Source organism: Lathamus discolor, chromosome 4, assembly GCF_037157495.1.
Source record: "Lathamus discolor isolate bLatDis1 chromosome 4, bLatDis1.hap1, whole genome shotgun sequence".
NCBI classification, from domain to species: Eukaryota; Metazoa; Chordata; class Aves; order Psittaciformes; family Psittacidae; genus Lathamus; species Lathamus discolor.
In genome coordinates, this window is record NC_088887.1 from 66,639,228 (window position 1) to 66,664,583 (window position 25,356).

At 38.3% G+C, this 25,356-nt stretch overlaps 1 protein-coding gene across 7 annotated transcripts in view; it reads right to left on the reverse strand.

The window, feature by feature from the left end:
* Positions 1-3,133: 3,133 nt before the first annotated feature.
* Positions 3,134-25,356, reverse strand: part of ARHGEF7 (Rho guanine nucleotide exchange factor 7) — a 123,275-nt gene continuing 101,052 nt past the window's right edge. For 6 of the 7 annotated variants that reach the window (XM_065677904.1, XM_065677910.1, XM_065677909.1 and 3 more), the window contains 4 exons: positions 21,878-21,967; positions 9,464-9,563; positions 8,794-8,848; positions 3,134-6,282 (listed from right to left, as the gene is read on the reverse strand). In XM_065677904.1, coding sequence (XP_065533976.1) covers positions 6,160-6,282; positions 8,794-8,848; positions 9,464-9,563; positions 21,878-21,967 — 368 coding nt within the window. In that variant the 3' untranslated portion in view covers positions 3,134-6,159. Of the gene's footprint in view, positions 6,283-8,793; positions 8,849-9,463; positions 9,564-18,673; positions 18,851-21,877; positions 21,968-25,356 lie in introns of all 7 variants that reach the window. The other variant, XM_065677911.1, reaches the window with a different exon arrangement.

The window sequence follows — 25,356 nt, forward strand, 5'->3', positions numbered from 1 at the left end:
CTCCTGGCACACACCACAGAGGGCTGTGCAGCTGAATCCAGCCTTCAAGACAGGTATAATGATTTAGGTAGGAATTACATTTCCTCCTGCCATACATGAGTGCTTCTCACCTTACACAGATCCGAGTTCTTTATCCACGGCCTTGCAGAAGGCAAAACTTTTCATGTTAAATATTCCATGGTGGATGCTCTGATAACATCTGACCCTCTTAATGAGCAGGGAGTCATTCAGAATAGACAGTTGTCTTTCTTTTAATTGAAGATTTCCCTGCTAGTGGGAAATGCACTGAATTGCATTAAAGTGTTATTTCTTGCATTGAAATGTTATTACTGCTTCCTAATAAAACCCAGTTAATCTGCATTGTTTTAAAGGCACTTCTAAATGGATTTCAATAAACCACAGACTGAAAGGGAACAATACCTGGAATACAAATTTTCATACTAGGAGTCTTCACTGTCTTCCAAACAAGCGGCATACACCAGGATAAACCATTTCAAGGGACTGAATTTTCCCTATGAATTGTGTGCTTCCTCTGTCCTTTCAGAACAACTTTCCCTTTTTACAACCTGCAGCAGGCAAATTATGCAGTGTTGATTTGTGCAGCTATCCATAGCAGATACTCAAGTATGCTGTATTCATTTGATCATTTATTAATGTGTTTTACAGCTCCAAAACTAGACCTGAGAATATTTCATAGAATCACAGAATAGTTAGGGTTGGGACCTTAAAATCATCTAGTTCCAATTCCCATGCCGGGGGGGGGGGGGCACCAAGCCCTCAGAAGTTATACTCTCCATTCTACCAGAAACCAAGTCTGTTAAATGAGAATAACACAGATTTTTCAATCCGTTTTTTATTACTTTCCCAGAATAACAACAAGTAAATCTGGTCATTATAGTCACCTTTTTCTTCTTTTCCTTCTATTAGTAGGAAGGGTTACTCTCAAGAACTCAAGATATGTTGTCTATGTGTGCACATCCAGCCACCCAAAACTGAATAATGTTTTTCCCTTGCAGCATCTGGAGATAAAGCTCACCTCCAACCCTCCTATTCAGCAGGTGGGGTGCAAGATGGGACATGTTCTTCGTGTCCCACTTGTCTGTGAACTGCCGTATCTCAGAAGCAAAAGTGCAGTTAGAGCGAGACATGGCAGCCCATGTCTAAGAACTCCATGTTCAGATAATGTATTTTGTTTTCTTTCCTCAAATAAACTATCTGCTTCTCCAGGTAGTGGTCCCTCACCAACACTATAGGATATGAGTTGGGTAACCCTTCACACTAATATAAAACATCCACAAGAGCCCATCATATCCTGCAATCCATGTGTCAGGATTCACTGCAGCAGTGGGATGATGCACAGCAGGTGCACCTCCTTTATGACTACCTCACCTTCGCAGTGCCCTTGTAGGACAGCTACGAGGCTCTGCAAGTGGAACCAATGCTAAGGACAATGGCCCTGCACTTGGGTCACAACAACCCCATGGCAACGCTACAGGCCTGGGGAAGAGTGGACAGAAAGCTGTCTCACAGAAAAGGACCCAGGGGTGTTGGTCAGTACAGGTGCAGGAAAGTAACCTTGCCCTAGCTACCAGATCTTCAGAATGATTTCTGCCTCAGTGTTCAGATGTGGCTCCACGTTACCTGCTGGCTGTCTCACAGACCATCTTTACCTTGCTGTTATTATGGAATAAAAAAGAAGGGTTGCTTTCCTGAACCTGTATTTTTAAATGCTTTGCTTCAAGTCCAAGGTTGTCACCACATTCCCCCTCTGCCATGAGGAAAGAGCACGCTGCTCTCTCTCCTTCCCAGCACAGGTAAAACAGCCCTGTATCTTAAAATTTCCAGCAGAAATCACGCTTGTTAAAGCTGGTAGGATTGAAAGAGTGCAGTGGCTGGAACATGCATTGCACCATCCTAGTGTTTTCTCAACTCAGTCTCAGAATGAAGACTTCTTGTGGGAACTGGCAATACTGGTCCTGCAGCAGTGGTGCTTCTTAAGTTCCTCTGCAATTGTCTGCCTTAGACTAAGGCCTGAGATTAAACAAGCTAGAGATCACTAAAGCCAAGTCCTTGCTTAGTCTCACCTCACAATAAACCTGATCCTGTGTTACCTCCACATTGCTGAAAGAGCCCCTGTGATGTGAATGTACAGGTGCTGCCAGCTCACCTGAGACACAGGGAAGCAGTAAAAGAAAAAAAAAGCCCAAACCCACACAAATCCCATACATATGGCTAGGTCAAATGTTGTGTGAACACCTTCAAATGTGACTGTCTACCTTTGTTCAACAGGACAAAAAGTTAACAGACTGTATGTCCTGGAGCTTGAAAAGCAGCTCCAAAACATACAAAAAACCAACTGCAGGTGGTTATAAAAGCCTACGAAAGTACAAATATTAACACATTCAGGGAAACTGTGAGTAGTTTCTGACAAAGCAGAAGCTAACACAGTCCCCTGCTGGAAAAATACTGTAAAAACATGCTACTACTGTACCGCTCCTCTATGTCTACAGCAAACACAGGCTGCTTGACAGGCACGTCTAACAAAGCCTGAGCCATACACTGGCTAAGAAAGAAAACAAATAGTCTGGGCAATCTCACCAGGCCTACATATAACATCAGACAGGACATTAGGAAAAGGTGCTTCACCAAGAAGGCGGTCGGTTACTGGGACTGGCTCCCCTGGGCAGCAGTCGTAGCACCTATGATACACACATCACAAACTTTAGGTCTATTCAGACAGAACATGCGCATAGGCAAGTATTTTACTTGATTTATGCAGCAATTTGATTTTCTCGTGTTTCTGGTTTCCTTCCCTTTCATTATCTTCTGACTTTGATCTCTTGCATTACTCTACCAGGTGAGGTTCCCAACGAAAGTGAAATTTCCTCAGTGCAGGATAGTCAAGATCCTCCTTCTCACCTCTTGAATCAACCCTTACTTTGTTTTGTTTTCTTGCATCATTTGGCTACTATAAAAGATGATGAAGAAGCCCTTTCAGGATGGTGTAACAGCTATTAAATACAGACGTTACCTGTATGAAGGGACAAAAAATAAAGAAAAAAAAGAAAAGCAAGCAATTTTCTTTCTTAACCTCATAGCCCACATATTAGATGAAATGTAACACCTCATAGGATAGGGGAAAAAAATCATGGTTTAATTACAACGATGTAGCATAAACACTTTAGTAGTCGATACCAGGATATTACCGTGACGTCTAACCTAACCTTGAGCTCTCCACAAATACCGTAAACAGACACTCTAAAATTCCCTAAATGACTGGCATTAAGAAGGTTTGTACAAAGGCAGTCAGTTGTTCAGTCTTTAAGATGTCATGACATGGTGAGACAAACACGACACATACATCAGTAAGTACAGAGAAATGTTATGCTACATTTTAGACAGTTCAGAACTGAAAGTGCTTCACATCTATAGGATAAGAAATGGCTTCATCTCCTCATCCCTAAATGATGAGAGCAAAGAAATAACCCTTTAATAGGTTAAATAAACAGTGCCCCATTTATCCATGCTTATATAAAGTTTGCAACAATTCAAAAGGTCCATGATGAAATTTACAATCTATATACAGTACAACAAATTGTCCAAGAAAAAAGTCCAGATACTCCTTGGCTCCCAAAAGCCTGAAGCTCGTTCTCCGCACTAGAGGCAAAAGCTACCTACAGGATTAGGTGGTTTTCCTTTTCTTTTTGGTAAAAATCAGTCATCCCAATCCGCCTTGAATAAAATCAGTCCCTAAATCCTGGCTGTATTCAACAACTGCTTAATCCCAGTGTTTAAGGCATGTTCATTAGATGTCAGTATAGGGGTACTGTCAGAAATCATAATAATCACAGGTACCAAGAGTCAGCAGATTTACATAGCAACACCACTCTTCATAGTATAGCGTCAAACAAACTGTTACGATGGAAGCTGTTCCTGAGTTTAAATTTGCTAAATACTGCTAAGATTAATGTTTTCCTTTTTCACTTTGTCCTCTGCAATGCACGTGCACAACTGAAAATTAGAATTTGCTTTGAAAAACAGCCTGAGTGTCAGAAAATAAAAATGTTAGAAAACTAGAATTATATGGGCATTCCCAAATCTGAATTTAGACAAGATGGCATGAATTTGCAAGGTTTAGTATAACTTAGCTTTTAGTCAGAGTATCTTCTAAATGTGAAGATAAATATGAATGTCAGCCCACATTTTCACGCAATTGCAAACAACAGAAAAAAGATTTTGGTACCAAGAATCTTCATAACTTTAAAGTTCTGCGAACATATGTAACTGATACTGCAGAGATTTTTAGTTTCCTTACCTAGTCTCCTCCTTCAGAATCAGAGGAGGACATTTTTAAATTGTGGGAACACAAAATACCTAGGGATATATTCAGCTTTTAAAATCAGAAACTAATTGTCTATTCAGATAGTTCAGTATCCATTCCACAGAATTGTTTCTCGAGTATGTAATCATTGACATTCTTTCCTATTTAAAAAAAGCTGTTCTTGGCTGAGAAAAGTGGATAGCTTTTAAAAATAGATTTTTCATGAGACTCACAATGTGCATGACAATTCTTACCGCCCTAAACATCCTGGCTCCAACTCATTAAAGTTCATGCAAACATTTGCTCAAGTCTGAGCATTAAACTTCACAGGAGTTAAAGGGCACTAGAAACTCAGGATGACAAAAAGTGTGACCCGGGTCTGCGCCATACCTGCACTTCTGACTGTCAACTGAACAAAAACCCCTTAGAAAATTGCACCATCTGGAGTTTAATCCAAAGTTTGCCGAAATCAATGAAACGCATACAATGAGCTTTAACGGGATTAGTACTTTAAGTGCTCCAATGGAAGCAGTGATGTAGCATCTCCTATTTTAAATACAAGAAAAGATTGCAGTAATTGCACCTATCAGACTAGGGAATAAATCTTCATTTATGTATTTTCAAATCTGTCAGCAGTGCAAATTATGAATTACAGTATGATTTAAAAAAAATAATCTTATTTCCAGATTTGTTTCTGTTTAAATCCTGGTAAGACAGAAACCAGCAACATGCTGAGGAAACAAGGTGGGAAAAAAATGACTGCTTCCACAGTCTGGGAGTTCCAGAGAGTCTTACACAGTTGTATAAAACCAAAGCTTTGAATGAAGTTTGGCCTAGCCCATGTGTCTTGTGCACAAAGGTTAGCTACAATTTCATTGTTGTGACTGTAAAATATAAATAGCAACAATTTATTCACAAAATTCTGGATTAGATTGATTTTTTCTTGCTTTAGCAAACCGTATGATCTATTAAATTATCAGCCAGCTGTATGTTTAAGCACAACAATAGAAAATGTAGTACATAAACACCTAAAAATCACAGTCATAAAAAGCAGGCAAGTACATCAGTCTTCGGTGGCCAAAGCACAACAGATTAGTCCAAACAAGTGTATGTGAACACAGATCATGGCCCATTAGTTGTGTTAAAAATTGTTTCTACTGTCAATAAACAATTTTCTGTATTTTAATACTGTTCTTAAAGAACTGTAAACCCTTTAAAAATGTATGCACAGACATAAATAACAGTGAAGGATTTAAATACAGTGGTCAACAGGAAAAATAGGGCTTTAAATTTGCATGTATGATCAGTGGGTAATTTGGAACAAATCCATAATTATCCACAAAGAACTCTGACCTTTCTTAGGTAAGACAGTACTGCCATCACTTCTAACACTTGTGACCATTATAGTAACAAGAGAAAAAAAAACACAACCCCAACACATCAGCCTTGATACATCAATCACATATGCATTCAAAATTACAGATATTTACAAGAAAAATATATATTTAATTAAAAAGCCACTGAAAAACATGGACTTTTAGTCAGGTGCTGCACTTTCTGCAAAATGAGGTAATTTAGATGCAAACAAATTTAGTCGAGTTCAGGATCCACGGTCTCCACACTTAAAAGTATAGATTGCTTCAGTAAATGGCTTGACTGTTTCTGTATGTTCAGAGCAAGAAATCACTAGATCCAGTTAAATCCTGTTTTGTAGTGCTCTTGATGCAACACTGACTAATGTCAGAAGGCTTCCCAGCTCAGCTTTACAACTGGTCTTTCAATAGAAAGGAAAAGCGGGGGAGGGGAGAGAGGGAAGAAGGAAAAAGGAAAAAAAATAGTTATAAGTTGGTTTCATCCCAAGATGGATCATTCATGTTCTTTAGAACTTTTCTAACAAGCTTCTCCAAGTCCTTGCGAGCTCTTTGTTCTTCCTCTAATGATTTCTTCATCTTCTTGTTATCCTGTTTAATAGAACAGAAATATTACTGGCTTGGTTTTGGTTGGTTTTTAACAGCTGTTTTCTGACCACACATACACTGTCAATTACAAATTCTGAAGGCTCTTCTCAGTAAGACTTCTATTAGCTGTTCAAAAGCAAAGCCTTCGATTAAAATTTCACAAGTTACACAGGGTTACTTCACACAACACAACCAAAACCATCAAATGGAAACTGAGCTATTTTCTGTTTATACTCAGGGGTCCTTTATAATGCAGGTGCTAGTAACAGATGGTCAATAATCTAGTATTCTTTTGCTCAAATCTGATCAATGAAGAGTAGAATATATTTATTGTTAATGGAAAAGGGAAATGGAGCAATTAGTAGATAAATATCCTCTCTGAGAGCCTCCTGTGATTGTAACTAGTTTCACAATCCCAGAAAAAGCTTCTTAAAACTTAATGCAAATTAACTTGCTTCATTAGGAAAGTGAATAGTTGAAGAAGTATCTTGAAAACCATTATGTTCTCTGGGAAGTATTTTGTGACTCAATTTTAAACTAGGGAGATGACTACCAGCAGCCTAAGAGGAGCCAGAATTTCAGGGAACACCACCACTCTACAGGTATATTAACGAGTCAGTTCTCAGTATTTAATGCCACTGGGTAATACTGAAATACCCTGAACAACAGGACCATAAGGATGTCACTGACCAAACCACAGTAATGCTTACATTGTTTAATCCTGCCCAGGCCAAGGTGATGCTGGCAACAATAAGGAAGCAACCAGATGACAAGACAACATTATATTAAGGCTCCAAGACAACAAGATGGGCTTTTAACAAGCACATGCCTGCAATCCAGGGGTCCCACTGAACTCCTATCAGCTGTCATTTACAGATATTTCCAGATCAACAGCAGCCACTTCATTAACTCCATTACCTCCTCAAGTCTATTGAGAAACTCCAATTTATTTCTTTTCTCGTGGGTACAGACTTAATTTCTTTTCATTTATATATTTTTTCAGCGCCAGTTCAGCACTGCACTATTCAAGTGTCATGCCTGTGGAGCAACAGCTATTAATAACCTACAGAAGCTGCAAGAGGAGGGATACATCCCACTTTGCCTGCACACAACCAGTGCACTATGTACAACCAGAGAGCCTTTATCCATAAAGCCCTTGGTCACTTAGGACCTTCCCAGATCACAGGTTTTTTTTCTGCCACTTCTCCAATTAGCAACATAACAGCAACAGGCTAATAACTGCCTTGAAGCTGATATTCCTGATAAATTAACTCAGGCTTTAATAGGTCCTGGCTTTGAAAGGCATGAGATTCTGAAGACACCATCTATTTGGAAAAGCATCAGAAAAAGAGAGCTGCTGCTTGACAGTCAGGACAAGGTGACTTTTTGTTTATGGTCACACAGAGATTGTGAGGCAGCATATTTATCTTCTGTGCAAACGCAACTAGGCCACAAGAATATCAGTGGGTTATTACTGCTGCTTGTACTACATGAATTGTATTTTTTAAAAGACTCAAATGCTCATTAAACCCAGGATATACATGCTTTAAATGTTGAAAACAGCAGAATTTAGGTATTCAAGACATCAACTGTCCTATTTCAAGGAACATGCACAATGCCCTTGGAAACAGTGGGCACGCTTACTGATGGGCAAAGAAATTGGTCCATGTTTATAGCCAAAAACCTAGAGTAAACTGAATACAAATCTATTTTACATTAACACAGGAGATCTTATCCATCTTCCTTAAGTCAGAACTGTTATGGTCAGTTAGCAAATTCACACACTGGAAAGTGAGGATAATTCAGCGCCTTTTAGCCTATATATTATGAGCAGCATTAACATGGTTTGAAGAGTTTGTGTGTCCTGACAAGATGATTTTTAAACACCTAATTTGGAGACTTAAAACAAGCTTAAAACATCAGCTACAACTTCCGTACCAACAACTCAGGTGAGATCCTCCATAATTTCCCCATGTGACAAAGCAGCACCCTAAGCTAACCTGAAGCTCTCATATAAAAAAGGCCATGTGATAAGACACTGAAAAGGACTCTCATCTCTGGAAATCAAGAGGTTTTAAGAACTGATTTGTAAGAAGTGTTCAGGTTACTGAAAGACCTAAACAGATCCAGACATTTATATTACTGAAATGACACATTCTGGAGCAAATGCTATTTCTCTATAAGCTTATTTTGCTGATGATACAGCAGATCTGAATTTGCTTAACGCTTTCAACATTTCACAAGCTGTAACACCCAAGCATAAATGAAACTGAGCTTAGTAAGTCACCTCAGAGGCAGAATACTTAATGCATTCTCAAAGGCTGCTGCTCCAAGAACTGATAACTACAATAAAGGGTGCTTTTTGTCAAATTGGTATGTTTTACTTATAAATGTGAATCTAGTCCAAAATTCAAGTTCATTCTTGTCAATCAACTTAAAAGCCATATTTATTTTTGTAATAAGCTTTACATCTTTCCATTCTCCCTGTTGCTATAATTGTAGCAAGTTACCAACCTGTCTTAACTCCTGTACTTCATCCTTTAATGCATATACTGTGTCAACAAGGCTTCTAAAATGAAAAAAAGAGGATGATCTGTTATAACAGTTTTCAGAAATATATGTTTAAATCTATTATTAGACAAAACTACTAAAATGAAATGCATTAAAAATCCCACAGCTAACAGCTGATTTTAAACTTGCGTTAAAAAAAGGTCTCTTATCTTGATTTATATCCAGAAAGACAAGGACCTGTTACCAGCTTGTGACAAGATATACCTCTCAAGCACATATGGACCTATACTGGTTTCTGAAGCACAGCTTTCTGTAAAAGAACTGTATTTCATTTCCAATATACAACTTACTCCAAAAAATTAGAATGATGCTATACACTAACTAGGTGATACCATTTTAATATTGAAATCCAATAGCATTTGGAAAAATTACTTACAAGTGAAATGTATCACTTCTTGGCACAAAAGGAATAAGCTGCATAGCATATGAAGAGAAACCAGACTACAAGAATTTAAATGAAGGCCAACTGCACTTACAGACTGGCAGCATACTCCAAAATGCTCTGTTCCCTACAACAAACATACCATACACACACTACTATAATGGGAGATGGGAGGAGGAAGAAAAGTGCAGTTTACTAGCTTAATCCACCATTCATTAAATGTTCTCTTACTTCTCTTCTATAACAGTCTGACCATTACTTTTAGTTTCTTCTACAATAATTTTTTCTTCTTCTGGAAGCAGGACTTGTGGAGCTGATTCTTTACGGGAACCTGTTGTAAAAATAAATTACATAATGAGCAACTCACAAATACTGCTGGGGCATTTTAAAGATGACTCTTTCATACACTGCACGATACACCTGCATGACCAAGGTGTATCACTTTCCATTTTCCCCTTCCCTCCACACCACAAGTTACCAACACATTTTTCTACATTTGAAACCACAGCCTTGCAACAACAACAAATTGTCTGACATTCCTATTCTGCTTCTGCCATTGTCATCATCTGTCATTGATGGGGATGCTACACTGTTCAACAAACAGTGCACCATTCAACTATCAGCAGAAATATTCACCACAGCTGACTCAAAAGAGATAGATGTGTTTAAGTAATAGCAATTCAAGCTTCAAGGACAGATTCTGATCTCACGCTGATACAAATCCAAGAAGTAATTCTCAACCAGTTACTCTATCAGTAAGGAGCAGAACTGTGGTATCAAATGATAGTGATGAAAGGAACAAAAAGTTAAAACCCTTTTCCCTGAAACACTATGAACAACACACTTGTGTGTTTGCACACACATATACATACACATACACTTACAGATTGCCTTTTAGTCCTATTATAAATTCCTACCCAGTGCAATACATACTTTGTATTTAATGCTTTTAAAAGCAATTAATGGTTTGACAAAACCTCAAAACATTCCAAACTCTTCAAAATATTTTCCACACCAATTACAATTTATAAGATCAAGATAAAACATACAGATTCTAAGAAAGTAGCTCTGAATAGAAAAATCTACAGCTCAGAGATGTGCAGAGATTCATACATACATGATGTATTCTAGAAATGTTATTTAATTTGGCTGCGACAAATCACAAGCTTTTTTCTTTTAAGGCAGATCTGCAAGTAAATTGCTGTCTGTTTGCTCAGAATTGAAACACAGAAGACAAGGCATTAAAATTCTTGCATATTTTAACAAAGATATCAGTTTTAACAAGCAAGGTACACTTGCCTACCAGTTCATTGTGATGAATTTTCATTAACCAGGAATGTCTAAAGTCTAGTACAGTCTGAACTGATAACTAGGTACTACAGGGTACACGCCTGTCAGGAGAAATTATTTGGCTCTTGTGAAACAGCTGCTTTGTGGTGTGTTTTGTTTGCTTGGGTTTTTTATGGTTATGATAAAAAACCGTAACCTAAACAAACAAAAAATGAAAGAAATCAAGCTCACTGAAAAATACTAACTTCCCTAACAGCTACAGTCTGGAGTTCTGAACAATGAGCACAATTGTAGGGACTGTAGTTTCGTAATATGTGTTAAGCCATTTCAGCTATTTCAGCAAACAATGATAAACATCCTTTAATGAAGGAAACTGTTTCCTTAAGCTGGCAGTAAAGATCTAACTTATCAGCACGAGATGGTCAAAATTTCATGGAATGATAGCAACTGTAGATATGAGAACAGAATCTTGTCCCTGAATGCTGCTCATCTTATAGAATGAAGAAATCTTTTAAAGGTTAATACCCTTCCACTCCCACTTATTTTCTAGGAACAACCTATAGAACTAGCACACCCAAACTCTGTATGGAGCTCAAGGACATTTCCCTGTCTGCACTTGTCAATCTCCAATTGTAAAAAGTTGTCTTTTGTTTATTTCAGTTAACTGGTCACTGTTCTGCTTTATTAGCCTAGGAGGTAACACACAACACCCAGCTAAATGTTATTTCAGGAATTAGTCGGCAGCAGCTGCTACCATTTTGGGTCTTTGTAGCAACATGGAGGAACTCAGCCCAACACAGGCTGACGGAGACACTGACCAAAGGGAGAGAACTGCCACATGTTTCTCACTTATGATTCCCTTCAACCAAATGGAGCTGCATATTATATTTAACACTGTATAGAGCTGTGTTCAAATGTCTTTGCGTGGTCAGAGTAACATAGGTCCTCGAGAAGCAAAAATAGCATGGAGTAGACAGCTTTAAAAAAAGTCTCAGCTGTACAGTTATATACACACATGCATGTAAAACAGGTGTCTACACCAGCGCATCTTGACGTATGTACAGCACAGCACTAAGCCAACACTTACTACTACTGAGACATAAAACGCAGTTTCATTAAAAACAGTGTTCACCAACATTATACATACAATGAGACCACAGAGCACATGTACATACACAATGCAAAACTGCTGCTGTGAACACTGACCTTCCTGTGCTACAAAACATCAACTACTGTGAAATTCAGGATAGCACGAGTTTCACTCTCACCTTCATTGCTCCAGTACCCTCGGTCATACAACCTTTTTCTCAGAACCCTCACTACTCTTACACCTTGTCCTTTATTCACCTCCTCTCTCCCCCTTTCTCTTTTATCTTGGTTTGCCTTTTATGAGTTTCGGTGGGTTTTTTTTGTTTGTTGCGGATTTTTTCCTGAAACCCCATAGCACTTGCTAAGTACCAAAGGTACAAACCCACAGCCCATCTATTCTGCAACAAAGGACCCTGTCATCAGATGAGTAGGAAGCTACTTCACTGCCCTGCTTTTCTGCACCAATTATGCCAGAAGTTTTCCCCTTTTTTTTCTAAGACACACTTTCTGACAATTATCTCTGTACAAGGAACCTGAGATTCACCTCATTACCAGCACTCGGCAATATTCCCTAAACCATACTTTGTGTCTCCACCTGGTTCTTATACCTGATTCTTTACGTCTGTTCTCTATGTGACCATTTCTCTCCAGAAAAGTTTCCAAGCTACAGCTTTAGGACATGGAGAGTGTTCTAGCACAGTGGGTATTTCACACAGTTGTACCAACAGGATGGAAAGAAAGTTCCTGCAACTTAGATAATCCTAGGCACCTCTTTGAGATGTATTACACAGTTTTATGAAGTAGGGCAGAATCAAAAGTTACTTCAGTTTCCTCTGTCTGCCGTTCCTCGTTCCTAAGCGTCCAAGTTTCATGCTGAATTTTATTCTGAGACACCACTCTCTCATTCCAAACCAAACAGGCCAACAGACAACATTTAAATTGACCTGCAGCAACCCTGGCTGTCAATCACACTGAGAAAATACAACCAAAAGTACTAGTAAAAAAAAAAAAAAAGACCTCCGAAAGCTGTACAAAACAGGGTTTAATTTTGCTTCCTTTTCCTTTTCTTGTAGGGTATTGGGAGAATTACAGTGGATGAGAGAAGAAAAGATGTTGTTTGGCAAACCCAGACAATTACTTCAAGATCAGCAGACAAAAGTTAAGGCTGAGTAAGTAGCCATAACTTTTCAACAGGGAACTCCTAAATCCATGGTATTGGAAAAATGGTCCCACCGTTCAGAAGTCTGGTACATATTTAAGGCAAAACAACTGACCACTACGATCAAGATTCAAGCAAGTTTCCATTAATTAAATTCCATCAAGAAAATAAAGGTATCTTTATTTAATATTACCATCTCCCAATCCTAGAATGGAGAACTACAATGCTTTTTGCCAATACCATACCTTAAATTATTGTTTAGCAAATTTAGCCTCCAGAGTAAAGCAAATAATAGCACAGCCCATCTGGCATTCAAGACCAGGGCTAGAGACCTTAGCAATACCCACTACGTAAAGTGATTCAACACCTGAGATACAAGAACAGGCCTGTGAGCAACAGCCCCCTGTTTTAGTTTCCATTGTCCAGATCGCCTTTCCAGACTAATCCATCAGCCAAACCAGCAAGCAATTCTGAGCATTTCTGAAAAAAAGCAAAGCTGAAACTTGTTTGGATATTTACGTGGTTGAAAGACTTCATGACAGAAGTTCTCTTGCTATCTGTCTGGAATCAGCAGAACATAACTCCTAGCCCTGGAGTCTTTAACACCACAGCGGGAAGAAACGAGAGAACAGACTGAATGCCACAGAGGCTCTCAGCGACCTCTGACGCCTAACTGCACAACCCTAGCTTTTTAATCACTCTCCTCCAAAGGGAACGTAACATCTTGAGAAAAATGGTTGATACGGTGCCGTGCTGGTTCCAGACAGAAGCCAGGCTTCAGAAGGAGCTGTACTGGTAATCAATCTGGTCCTTTGTTCTGAAGCATTAAGCAGACACGTGTAAAGAGAGTTCAGAAGTTTTGCACAGATCTTAACACATCAGACAGGAGGGAAGCAGGATGAAAAGGGGCATGACATTCAGATACCTTTTTGCTTTAACCAGATATCAAGTCTCTGCCTATGTTCAAAGACCTTGTCTGTCCAGGAACCATTTAAGCCAAGAGTAAAATGCAGGTGGCTATTCACATCGCCTTCTGAAATCAGCTAACCTCAGGGCCTCAGTGAAAAGCAAGTCCCCAGTCAATCAAGAACAGGGCTCCTTCCTCCAGCTGGCCATATGGAAAACACTCAACTGAGGTACTTTCACAAAGAGTGTACATTCTTCCAGCAACTGTGAGTGTCCTAATTCAAGCTATGGAAGTTAGATGTATGGTGATGGTGGTTAATTTAAAGAAATGCATGGCATAAGCTGAGGCCATCGCCAGTGATTCTGTTGCGCAGCTTTTAAGTATTGCTGTTTTCTTCACTTTTTCATTCTTTACTTATGATTAGGAGAGGTTAGGAGGGGAACAAGGCACAACAAAGTTCAAAAATTAGAAACAGTACTTGTAAATGCACAGTTCTGGTTTTCACTTTACTAGGCTCTCTTCATAAACAGAGAAGCTCTTTGAAATTATTTGCTTGAGCTTCAAAGACAGAAATCTGACTTGCCACTGAAAAACAAATGTATGCATGCACAAGTGCATAGATCTACCATTAGCCACTGGTATGTACAGACATGTAAATTTCCTGGAGAAGCAAGTGTTAGACAAAAAAAAAATTATTTAATTTTATTAAATAAAAAAAATTTAATTTTATTAAATTATTACTTATAATTTAAACCTTTGCATTTCATTGCATTAATTATATTAAAGATGTTAAAGTAGATGAGCAGAAATGTTAAATTAACCTTCTCTTTCTCAATAACTCTTTGATGAAGTCCTAATACAAAGAATCCCAAAATGGTGCTCCCAGAATCTGTATGCATTGAGATTGAAACATTGGGAAAAAAAAAAAAAATCCTTCCTGCTACAGATCTGCCAAAGTCGAAAGGGAGCCGCTTTCATATCTTTGTACAAATGAAACCAAATCAGAATCCAACCATCAGGCAAAACATAAATTCACTGTGTAAAATACACCATTGTCTGCAAATTCTTGGGAGTAACAAAAAAGGTTTGGGCATGAAGTTGTTTGGGTGGTTTTGGTTTGGTTTTCTTGTTTGGTTTGGGTTGGTTTTGTTCATTTCCTTGCTTTATTAACTAATAGCGATACACAAACAGGAAAAAACCAGACATGACTGAAATGACAGATCTATGCAGTCTACAGCAACATGTTTTGACAAGTAAAATAAAAATAATTAATTTGGACTGAAGCACATACAACTCCGTATGTAAGTGTTCATCATAAGAACAGAATGAAGAGTTTGAAAGACAGATGCCATCTGAAGAAGCGGGATATTTTTAAGACAACATTTGGAAAACGCTATCCCACAAAAACTTCCTATATTTCACTAAACAATAATAATAATAAAAAAAAAATAAAAATCCAGCCACAGGGCTGTAGGGCTAAAACTAGAGTTGCTGCAATCATAGCCAAAAAAATGCTATGACTTTTTAATAGAAGCAGATTACTTCATTTATTCTGATGTAAACATTTTAGTATATGGTTATAATTTTCTTTAGATTCACTCATATATGTGCCACCTTTTATATAGAAACACTCAAGGTAACACCTGTTTTAAAGAGAAACATACTGTAACATGAAACTTTCAAAGTACATGAGGTTACAGAAACCAAGATCACATTTATAAAGTTTCTCTCTAGTAACAGGACCTACAGAAGTAGATCTGAGATTTTTTTTTCAATAATTCAGCCCAGGCCTTTACCAAGAATACAGTAATTCAAAAAACGAAAAAGGAATTAAACCACTTAAGGGGAGAGGGAGGCAACAGAAGAATATTCTATAGATGGCAACATCTCTGGATTGTTACTTAGTAAAAGGAAAGGAAAAAGAAGACACAGAAGGATACGTACTTCACATTACATTCAATTTCCTGTAGTTGTCAACTACAGTAAACAAATATTACACACTTATGTCAAAAAAGCTTTCACTTCAGCATTTGATTCCTCCAGGAAGAAGGGAGAGAGAGAAAAGAAGCATGGGGAGAAGAAGTTGTTAAGTTACAAGTTACGCTGTCCTTTCCCCCTGTGTAATAACTGAATATTAAAGTCACAGTCTAGCAAATGCAAAATTTATTTCAACTGTACATAACAGATGTCCTTTTTATATAAAACAAAACACTTAATCGATATATGCAACCACAAACAATATGCATACTGTACAGTACAATGCAACATTCAGATATACATCCATTTTGTATTTTCAAAAGGCAGTCACCTACTAAGATGGCTTCTCCCATTCACAAGTGAAATGCACAATATATATTATTCTTTCTATGTTTTACGTCACTATATACACATTACTGTGTTTTGGCAAGATTATGCAAAACACCCAATTAATATTGGTTGGTTTCAATTTACGGCAAATACTTATTTATGGAAACACTGCATAAACCATGTGAAGAGGGGCTGACAATGGCTTCAACCTACCTTCCAATTCAGATTCTCCATCCTTCCAGTGTATTTGTAACTGTACACATATAATTTACAGAATTGCATAAACATAAGGTACTATTATTACCATGACTAAAGTTCCACAAAAATAGAAACACTGAACCTTTGGACTGAATACCACCATTTCCACATTTGCCTTTTTTTAATATTTTTTTTTAGTGCCTTTTTTTTTTTAAGCATTTTGTATTAATACTCCTGATCAGTTCACAATAGCTTATGGCCTGTAACACCGAAGACAAAGAATGATTTTAAATGTGTGGTGACATTAATATGAGGATACAAAATATGAGAGATCCTAATTATGGTAATAGTTAATGACTTAAATGCTACAATAATTAATGGTGGTAAACTGTCAAAGCTTTGGTGCATAGAAAATTCAATAAAATCTTCGATCTGGATAACAACACATTCTATGTGATAAGGAAAGTTCAAGTGCAACAACTGTATTACAAACTCATATTTACACTATATAACATGAAACAGACATAAAAGAATTATTGTTTATCCAATGCAAAAAACAGTATTCAACTAGAACACCACAGCTTAAGAAACAGGAAAAAAGAACGATCCATACTTTCTATATATGTTAAAAAAAAAAAAAATAAATCAAAAACTGACTGAAAGGAAGAGGAGAGTGAAGTGGGTTACAAATGCGCCGTGGAATGGTATGGAGCACACGTACTTATCTCACTTCTCTAAGCAACGCTCCTCCACTTTGAAAAATCTCAACATGCACAAGTTCCCGGTCATAACGTTACTATATGGGTAGCAGGAAAATGTACCCCTGAAAACCCTCCTCAGTAAGCACTGCTGCTTGTGTTAGTCACATTTTTGAAAGCCAACAACAGTGAGAGAGGATAAAGCAGGTGATCAAACAAGACTGAATGCAAGTATGCAGATGTGAACTGCTTTGAAATAGCTTCTCCACACTGACCACCTTCTGAAATCATGCATGTCTAGCAATTGCTAACTTTCTGATCTTGTAACCTGCAGAAAGGCATAGATTACTTTTTAAACAGTGTGATCAAGTTGACAGGTGGCAGTTAACTGCATCATGATTATTCTGAACTTGTCCATACCTTAACGCTGGATAACATGCTTACTTGAAAAGGGGTAAAGGACTTGCATTGGAGAACCCTGGTGAAAATGAGAACTTTCTGTCTTTCAATCACATGCTTTTCCCTAATGCTAAAAAAAAAAGACTTAGAAAACACATCATTTTTGTTTTGATGCCAATTATGTTATCTACAAGAAGGAACACACACACTTCACACCAGCAGTGCTCTAGGTGCAGGTTTGAGACCTTCAGCTGTGCACAGCAAGTCACAGTTCTCTGAAAAGCCAACACTGCTGTAAGTGAAGAGCTGCTGCTGCAAACAAACCTGCTTGTGAGAGAAGTTACAAGACACAATAAAATCTGTCACGGACATGCTCCAAACAGTACAACCCAAAAGCCAAGCATTCTATTATTCAGAACTTCAAACAAGCCAACATGATTGTAGTTGTACCTAGAGTTTCAGTTGCTGAACACTCGAGCCTCCATCAGGGGAACCATTTTCATCTCGTCTTTTCAAGAAGAATGGTCAATTGAGAGTTGACAGCTGTGTATTTTAACAGGCAAGTAAACATCTAGACCCTGTTTTCTGCCACACTACTGCATACAGTAAAGTGACAGTATGACCATAGGTAACATGAGATTATCAAAACACTGCATGTAATGAGCATGGACTGCTGGGTTTTCATGACAACTGCCAGACTGGGGTCGGGGAGAGCAGTGTGGTCCTTCATATAAATGTTTAAGCAATGAGGAAAAGACAGCAGTATAAAAACAGAACTTTTTATGGATTAGCAAATTCTCTTCCAAACAAATGAGCCAGATAAGTGAATATCTGAGTGATTTTACAGCTCTTGTACTGCATATTTTTAAGCTGCATTTTTCTTACTCTACCAGCTTTGTATTTTGTTAGTAATAAGTAGAAAACCCAACCACTACTGCTATGGCATTTCCATATCGCTGGCACTCAGCTCACAAACCAGTATGGTTTCAGTACAAAATACAAAAACGTGCTGTATCCAAAAGAAAAGAAAGGACCTGCTGCTACACTGACCAAGTCAAAAGAAAAAAAGGGAAGGAAAAAAAAAGACCATTCAGAGCTACAAATTAACATCTGTCAGTTAAAAAAGCCCTCAAGAAATATCATCCTTAACAGGATATATACACTTTTTAGAATGACTTTTTTGTACGTGTTTTGAATTGGCAATAGAGCCTTCCACCAGGTATAACTGAAGTTTCAGAAGCTCCCTCAGAAGTTGTTAAAATATCACATTAAGGAGACAAGGAACAGCAAGAAAACATCTAAGAAAAGCAGGCTGTGATACAACAAGCATTTGTTAAGAAAAAGCTCAGAAGTGCATTAGTTCTGGTGAGAGATATATGAGCAACAGCTCTTACGAGATGTAGACCCCATTCTGTAACTATGGGCTGTCCATATACTGTCATAGTCAGAGTCTTCTGAGAGGTCGGAAGGCTCCAAACGAGAAAGACTACTGCGACGACCCAAGGAGTCTAGACTTGATTGGTCATCATCAGCCAAGACGTGATTATGCATCAGGTCAGTGCCTTGCCATGCTAAGGATGTACAGGTGAAATGAAATGGTGGATGTGGATAGGCAGAGGTGGGATGAGGAGGAGAACGTAAGGAATAGCCACAACCAAACACATGAAATAAAAGCAAAAAGGTGATGGGAAGAGAAGGAAAAGAGAAAATATTGTTAAAAAGGCAAAGTTTGTTCTTTTTCTTTTTTCTTTTTTAATAATTTGTTTGGGCTTTAGGTATAAATTACACTAAGCATAATGTTTGAACTGTTACAATATATTAAGAGAATTTTGAATAACCAAAATCTTGTATCAAAGTAGATTTTTTGGAAGAGGGAATTAGGTTCCTTTGAAGTATGGAGTCAGTGCTGATCTGGGGGATTTGACTGGGTACAGAGCAATAAACACAGTAAGCCAGCATGATCCAGCGCTGATGTGAAAAGCAGCAACCCTTTCCCCGTCACACATCTGTATCTCCATCCTTTCCCTCCCTTGCAGCGACACAGTCACTTGTACATCTGCATGGTGAATCAGGCTGGGGAAGTGCTTCAGATAAAAATTAACCCTACAAAAGATGCTTTTTCAAGCAGGTCATTTCCCCACCAGCTCACAACACAGCCACAGAATGCTTGTGTCACCACTGTAAAGAGGAAAATGCAGGGGAAGAAGCAAAGGTTCTCATGCAGAGCAGGGCTGCCAACCTTCTAAATCAGCAGCAACATCTTGCACCCGATTAAGAGGACTGTCAAAGTACAACTTTTCTGTGCCCAAAGCCCTTGTTATTTGTTTAAACATGTAGTAAATTAACTCACAAAAGGACAGGGCCAAGAGGCTAACAGCAACACAGCCTGGTCCATCCAGTCCCTCACACACATCTTCCTAATGCCTCTATCTGAATATATCTTCCCAATGAAATACTTTAAGATGTCGGAGGCAGTTGGTCAAAGATAGCTAAGGGCTGCATCTTTCTGGTTTTAAAGAGTTTGGCAATATTCAAGGCCCATGTAAGTGACCATGCTACAAGCCACATACACAAGATACTGCAATAAGATTTCATTTGGAGTGGAAGTGCAAAATAGCATCAGTATGTAAGAAGCAGAAGAAAGTGAAACTCTGTTCTTTAATTTGCATCTGTCTCCCCAAATTAAATCCCACATCTTCCCCACAGAAGCAACTGAAAAAAGCTGCCCTGCTCTCTACCACTTTGCACTGGTGCTGTATCTCTGCTGAACTGACATTGCCAAAGCAGTACCCTTTGGGCTTTGGGATATATGCAAGTAGGAGAATTGCCAAATGAGTGCTGTAAGGGACAGGCAGAATATTAACACAGAGGTATGAAAGGAGTTTGTAAAAAAGGGCATACTTCACAGATGACAGGCAATTCTCATTTTATTCTTTTACACTGACTACTGCTCCCACAGAAGCAATTCCAGCATGAGTAGGTTTTTCCCCACTTCCAATTCCGTCCTACAAATGGATCTTCTGAAATCTAAAGTCTTAGATGACAGTGTTAGTCTTTCCAAGCAAAGCAGCTGTGTGCTTATCAGTAATAAAAAGAACTTGCTGCAATTAAGAGCAAATAAAAGCTACTGACTTCTGATGTATGCAATGATACCCACAGCACTATGTATATTTCTTAAATATACATAGGAAAAATAGGCAAAAAAGCAAAAAAACCCATATCCATTTTTTATCTGCACACACACACACTATCGTGCAAGTGCAAATGTGTTCCCCACCATTTGTTGTCACATTATCCTTGGAAATAACAGATCTCAGTCAAGACATTTAAACAGCAATCATCTCATTTAATTTCATTTGGAACAACAGTATATCTTCAGAATTTTGAACACATTCATTCCGTTTTATCCAATTAAACACACTACTGTAATGATTGTAGAGCTACAAAATAGATTAGTATTAAAAAAAATTATGTACTTGTAGCTGATTTCACCACCTTGAGACCTACAGTTCATCAAAACAGAAAAATTAAAAGATTATTTCAAGTTTCTATAGCCAAATACAAGGGCCATATTCCCACTGTTAATTACATATGAAGTAGCTGGATTTTTTCAAGGTGATAATAGTAAATGAACATGTATTAGGAAAATCCATGAACTAAGTCTGCAATTGCATTTTGAGACTTCTCAATTGTCAGCATGAAGTGCTTCTGCTTAGAAGCAAAATGGGCACAGACCACAGCGGGCAGCAGTAAACAGTGATTAATACTGCAAATTTAAACTGCTTTAGTGGTCAAGGAGTAAGTTATAATGTCCACTCTTGCAGTTCGTAAAAGCAAAGCCAGCCAAGTACTTCAGGATCATTATACTGTGTTCCAAGGATCCCCAAATTAAATTGGTATTCAACAATGCAAAAACTGTGCAAATCGCAACAAACGCAACAGCATTTTCTCCTTCCTTGCGTAAAGGGAACACATGCTGGTGGACTCCCCTGCTCTGCGCAGTGTTTTACTTACAATACAGAGGAACTCCACATGGCAACCTTGATTTGGATTAAATGAAGTAGGACCCCAGAGGCACGTTACAGGTTTTCAATAAGCTAGGTATTGATCTGAGAAACTAAAAATGGCTTTAAGCAACACACAGATCTAAGAACAATTTTTCCTGAAATTATGAGATGGGATTAAAATTTGTAATTAATACTAAAAACAACTAGTGGCAATAAAAGAAAGTAATTTTTATAGTTCTAGGTTACTTTTCCATAGCAAAAGTTTGTGTTGAACAAAAGACAAAAATACAGTCCTCCAAAATTATTACTACTTCTTCATTCCTCCTCTCTACTTACCAGCTTCTTAAATTTATCAAAAAGCATACTGATTAACTGTCATACTCAGTTCAGACACCTCTTGTTAATCGGTGAGGGCTTTGTGCAATTTTAAACCATGGCAAGAAGTCGCTTTTGGTTTGTTTGGTTTTGTTGTTTTGTTTTTTTAAATACAGAAAGAATTACAGTCTCCAGCCATGGTCCTTGGCATCCAATATTAAACACTTGGCACCGTTAAGACAGAAACAGAGTCCATTCCAGTATTTTCTAACTTACTTGAATTTAGTGTTTGACGTGTTTTGGCACTTGTGCAATATGCTTCAATGACTTTAAGAATTTGAGCATCTTCTTCTAAAGCAGCTGTACCTAGAATCAATGGGGAAAAAAACCAGAATTTTAAAGATGGTTATGTTTCTTAAAACAGAAAAGCCTTTATAAATCACTACTTTTCAGTTGAATTTGAAGTTCAAACCCTGTAAAATGCTCTTAATCATCCCATTTTAAAAATCAAACTTCAATGAGCAAGAACAACAGCTTAAAAAGATTAAATACTATTCTGAAATGCTTGGGAAAAAAAAACCAAAACAACCCAAGCCAGAGTAATTACCCACACATTCACAAAACTCTGAGCATCTGAAGTTGCACAGAACACGTTTTGAAGCATGATCACTCTGGTTGTAAAACAAACTGTCATTAAAATGAAGAAAACTGTATACTCTGGTTATTATATGCATATTATTATTCAATCAAATAAATCAAGGGACAGGATGTTAATTCACAGAAGTCTTGAAAACTTCTGGGGTTTGTGTATGTATTAGATTTACCCCTTTCCGCAGCATATTATTGAAAATTAACCTCAGAATTAACAGCATAATACGTCAGTACAATTTCAGTCCAGTGTGCAGCAGGAAAGATCATCACTATGTAAGTTTATCTGCGAAAAGTGCAGTAATTAAACTTCAGACTTCAAAGTAGAAACAGCACTACTGAAAAAAAAAAAAAGTGGAGCGATTTGTCTGGTTAATTCCGATAACGAACGAGACTCTGGCATGCTAACTAGTTACGTGACCCCCGAGCGGTCGGCGTCCAACTTCTTAGAGGGACAAGTGGCGTTCAGCCACCCGAGATTGAGCAATAACAGGTCTGTGATGCCCTTAGATGTCCGGGGCCGCACGCGCGCTACACTGACTGGCTCAGCTTGTGCCTACCCTCCGCCGGCAGGCGCGGGTAACCCGTTGAACCCCATTCGTGATGGGGATCGGGGATTGCAATTCTTCCCCGTGAACGAGGAATTCCCAGTAAGTGCGGGTCATAAGCTCGCGTTGATTAAGTCCCTGCCCTTTGTACACACCGCCCGTCGCTACTACCGATTGGATGGTTTAGTGAGGTCCTCGGATCGGCCCCGGCGGGGTCGGCCATGGCCCTGCCGGAGCGTCGAGAAGACGGTCGAACTTGACTATCTAGAGGAAGTAAAAGTCGTAACAAGGTTTCCGTAGGTGAACCTGCGGAAGGATCATTTTTCAGGAAGAACTTCTTTACTTCAGGAAGAACTTCTTTACTGTAAGAGTGACAGAGCACTGGAACAGGTTGCCCAGGGGGGTTGTGGAGTCTCCTACACTGGAGATATTCAAGGCCCGCCTGGACAAGTTCCTGTGTGATGTACTGTAGGTTACCCTGCTCTTGCAGGGGGGTTGGACTAGATGATCTTTTGAGGTCCCTTCCAACCCTTGGGATTCTGTGATTCTGTGATTCTGTAAAGCTTACCATGGCAAAATTTTTCTAAAGGTAGAGCTCCACAGCACATCATCTCCTTAAGGAGTTCAGTGAAAATGCTGTCAAATTCTTCACTTACAACTGGGTGAAATTCTAATCAAACTGAAATGTAGAAGTACCACTACCTTTAGTTTAGGTAGAACCAGGAGTTTATGTGTAAGACAAGATGATTTGTTGTTTTAAAAGTATTTTTCCTGTTTTCCTCCATCAAAAACTAGGCTTGAAGATTTTCTGCTGCAACAATTTGAACTGCCTCCAACATAAAAATGCAGTAGCATTTTTTGTTACCGAATGCATTCTGTTAGTTTTTCTGATTTACTATCACCAGAACAAAGCCAATTGTCCAAAGATTTGCCAGGATCAACTGACAAGCTGATGAAGAAATTATATGGACCTGATACAGTTTTTCTACAGTTAGAGGATGCAAGTACTCCAAAATGCAGGCTATTTCTCTTTCAAGGATTTTACTGTGGTTAGAATACAGCACCGTATTATTACAGTAACAGGACAAATATTTCACTTCTGAAATGAGTGTTGTGAGAACACTCAGTTGAAATACCCTACTTGCTTTGTCTGTTATAATGCTAATTTGACATGGCAGTTCTCAAAACAGCCCATAAATCCCTGGGATTCCAGAGAAGTGAAGTGATAAAATCCAAAACTACCTATCAATAAGCTTTAAGTTCAATAGAAGTTCCTCAGTGGAAAACTTACAGCTCCACAAGCTGGAAAAGACTGAAAGAACACTAACATATAACAGAAGCTTCTAATTACTGACACAAGGGGGGAAAAATATGAATACCAAGAACTAGTAAGTATTTCTTTAAGTAACACTCTCGGACTTAAAGACATCAAAAATCCCTTTTACTGAAAGTTATCTCCTATGTACAAAATGCTGGTGTTAATTTAATCAGAAGTAAAACAATGTATTTGCAAGCTACAGGCTCCCTCCTTCCCCCCAAAAAAAGAATTCTCATCCACTCTCAGAAAGTGTTCTTTAATAATCCCCAAATCTGAAGATTGACATCTTTACCTCTGTCCTTACAACTCCTGAATCTCTATCCTCCAGCATCTGAAAAGATGCTGAATGACAGAACTTTGATTTTTTCTAAACAGATACCTTCCTGTAAGAATAAAACATCCTGAACTAAAAAGTTCACTTACACATCATGAACACAAGATCGTTCTATTCACCTTAACCTTTGCCATATGAAATTCACAGCACACTCAGAAGGACCTCCACCTTAGACAAACCAGCAGTACCCTGAGGAAAAGCTTCTTCTCTCCAACCCTACATAAACCAGTAAGAGACAATGGTGATGATAACTTCATGCACTGAACACTCAAGGCACAGTCCCCATCTTAAAAAGCCCATGAGCAAAGGACAAACACAGAGAAACAAAAGTTGCAGTAAAGGAAGCGAGCCTTCATCTCAAAATACCCTGTCTTTCATTGATACGAGTGATTGGATTATTCATTCACACAAATTTCTACAGAAGAATTAAAGTGACACTGACAACTAAGAGAATACTGCATTTGTTTGATAACATTAATGTTCCCTCCACCCCAAAATATCTCCATGTCCAGATTTTGACACTTCTGTTTTTCTATACATTCCTTCTCTTTCAGTTCAGTGTTTTCTTCAGATTTCAAGGAAGACTAAAGCTCTACAATTTATTCAGACACAGACACTTGCAAATGACCTTATTTCTAGATTAGAGCAGACTGTTGGATCTTAGAAACAGTGACCATGGAAGGAACTAGTCTTTGAACCAACAATACCCAGCTTTCCAAACTCAGCTCAGCAGAAGCTCCTACCAGAATCAATTTACGAACATAGCTACTAAGTATTCTGCAAGAATAGGACAGTATCTTCAAATTATTGTTTACAGTATTAAAAGACAGGCTTGCCTTGCTGAACTTAACACGGCTCTTATAGTGAACCTCACCTTGCTCTGTGGCAAAACGAAACAGGCACCTCG